Source organism: Vitis riparia, chromosome 1 (genome assembly GCF_004353265.1).
Source record: "Vitis riparia cultivar Riparia Gloire de Montpellier isolate 1030 chromosome 1, EGFV_Vit.rip_1.0, whole genome shotgun sequence".
Lineage (NCBI taxonomy): Eukaryota > Viridiplantae > Streptophyta > Magnoliopsida > Vitales > Vitaceae > Vitis > Vitis riparia.
Genome location: NC_048431.1, coordinates 6,511,645 through 6,513,797, shown reverse-complemented (window position 1 = coordinate 6,513,797; position 2,153 = coordinate 6,511,645). Strand labels below are relative to the sequence as shown.

General features: G+C 46.5%; 1 protein-coding gene across 1 annotated transcript; it reads right to left on the bottom strand.

Moving 5' to 3' along the window:
* Positions 1-1,663, bottom strand: LOC117923471 (fasciclin-like arabinogalactan protein 21). Its single transcript, XM_034841773.1, has one exon. It carries the CDS (start codon positions 1,549-1,551, stop codon positions 283-285), a length of 1,269 nt encoding a protein of 422 aa, XP_034697664.1. The 5' UTR covers positions 1,552-1,663; the 3' UTR covers positions 1-282.
* Positions 1,664-2,153: the final 490 nt, after the last annotated feature.

The window sequence follows — 2,153 nt, the reverse complement described above, 5'->3', positions numbered from 1 at the left end:
TTCACTTATTGCTGTTAATTGGGAAAAGAGGCCAAGATTGCATAAACTTTTGCAGACAAAGCATGCAAAGAAATAAAAGGCAGAACTGATGAAAGGCCATGTATACCTCATTAATTCGGTTGGACAAATATGACTAGCGATATCCGACACAGTACGCTCAGTTCTCGTTAGTCGCTAGTTGATGATTACTTGCGCTAAAGATCGCAACAGTACAGTCACCTTGTAAGGTTCTGTAACGCTACTTCTCACATTACAGCAACCAGGCGCTTTTGAAGTGGCACATCACAAGCCATGATGGTCTTCCATTCCCAATTCAGCCGTTGGTTTTATCTCAGAATTGGGGACCACCGCACAGCTACCACTTCCATCGGTTCCTGCAACCGAACAAGATTTGTTCACCGGAATCTCCATTTCAGCCCCGTCTAATCCCAATGGTCCGATGCCGTCTACTACGGCCTCTGCCTGATGAAGGTGCGGGAACGGCATGTACAAATCATGAACCACGATCTTAAGATTGTGCATTACATCCGGTTTCTTGATCCGAACGTAATTGATCCTTATAGGCATTGCTCCGCCTCCAGCCGTGGTTACTTTCAACTTCTGGTCAGGTTCCAGCGTAGGCAACAACGTTGCCACCGGCAGTTTCTGCAGATCGGCAGCCAACAACAGGCGGTTCGGCACGATGTGGAACCTTACGTTGCTAACGTACGCTTGGCCGCCAGTGAAAATCGAGGCGTCGTCAAGAGTGAATACCGTCATGTTCTGGAGACTTACAAGTTCAGGGTACTTAAGCCGGAGCGCGAGAGCGAGTATGCTGAATCCGTTCATGCGCAGTCGGACCATGGCGTCCCTTAGCATGAGGCGCATAATAGCAAAGGACGGAACTGAGTGGGAACGATCGGACGGCTGAAAAGGAAAGGAGACAGAGTTTACTCTTTCAATGTTGCAAGAGAATGGCGAAAGGTGAGAAACGAAGCCATCGAGGCCATGAACTACGATAAGGCCATTGTCGAAGAGGTCCGGATGAGTAATTTCAACCCCGCCGATGAAGATCTTAGTGTTGTTGACGGCGGAAGTGACCGTGAGGCACCGGCCAGGCACCATCGTCTCGATCTTGGTTCCGAATGCCAGAGTTTGCAGGTAGTGAAGAGAGAAAATACCTGGCACGGTATGCTCCTGGAGAAGTCTGGTAACCGAACATGAAGAACAGCTACGGATTGAAGCGTCGGTGGGAGCGAAGACGGTGGAAGGACCGGTCCAAGTGTTGAAAGAAGATGAGGCGGAGAGAGAATGAACAGCCATGGCGAGTTCTTGGAAACCAAGGCTGTGCAAGACGGGACCGAAGACAGATGCTCCATAGAATTGGTCATCTTTGTTTGCTTGAAACAGTCGCGAAGGTTGAGAATGTTGCGGAGCTGAAGTTGAAGTTGAAGTTGAAGTTGAAGTTGATGCTGAGGCTGAGGCTTCTTCAAAGAGAATGTTGGCTATGGCAGTAGACATTAAGAAGGAGAACATGAGAATGAGGATGGGGAGTTGCAGGAGAGTCGCCATTTATTAGGGTTTGATGCAGAGTGACAGAGATCAGGGGGAGGAAAAGGATCAATTGATGTGAATGCAAGTCTTGAAGTGAGGATGGTTCTGTTTTATAACTGAAAAGAAGGGAGGCTTCACCGTTTCGGTTAGTTACAGAAATCTGTTATGATGCTTTTTCGCCATCTCGCCACCCACATATTTTGATTAGGGCCCTTTGGAGTACTTCCAAATTTTTATCTTCCAAGTTCAACCCAATCCTAAATATCTTATTAATGACCCATGGACTCCAATATTTGCATTTCTGAGTTTCCTCAATTATTCTTCCATATATATTTTAAAATGTATGGATTGCAATCCCAAGAAACCAAAGAGGGTTCGACCTCTGACCCCAGTGGAAAGTGCACCATCCCCATGACCACTACACCATTCCCCGTGACATATTCTAAAGCAGGAAGCACCACATCATGTGTTTGAAATGCCCTATTGCAATCTGTTCAAGTAGACGAACCGTCAATCCTCTAGACCATCTCATGCATTTTAAGCAGATGATGTGTGGTATTGGTACTTGAGCAAGGCAATGATTGACTAAAGTGTAAAGTATTTTTGTCTAGCTTGTAAAG

What these genes read in the sequence shown, in the direction of transcription:
- LOC117923471 (XM_034841773.1), bottom strand. Translation starts at nt 1,551, where the DNA reads ATGGCGACTCTCCTGCAACTCCCCATCCTCATTCTCATGTTCTCCTTC.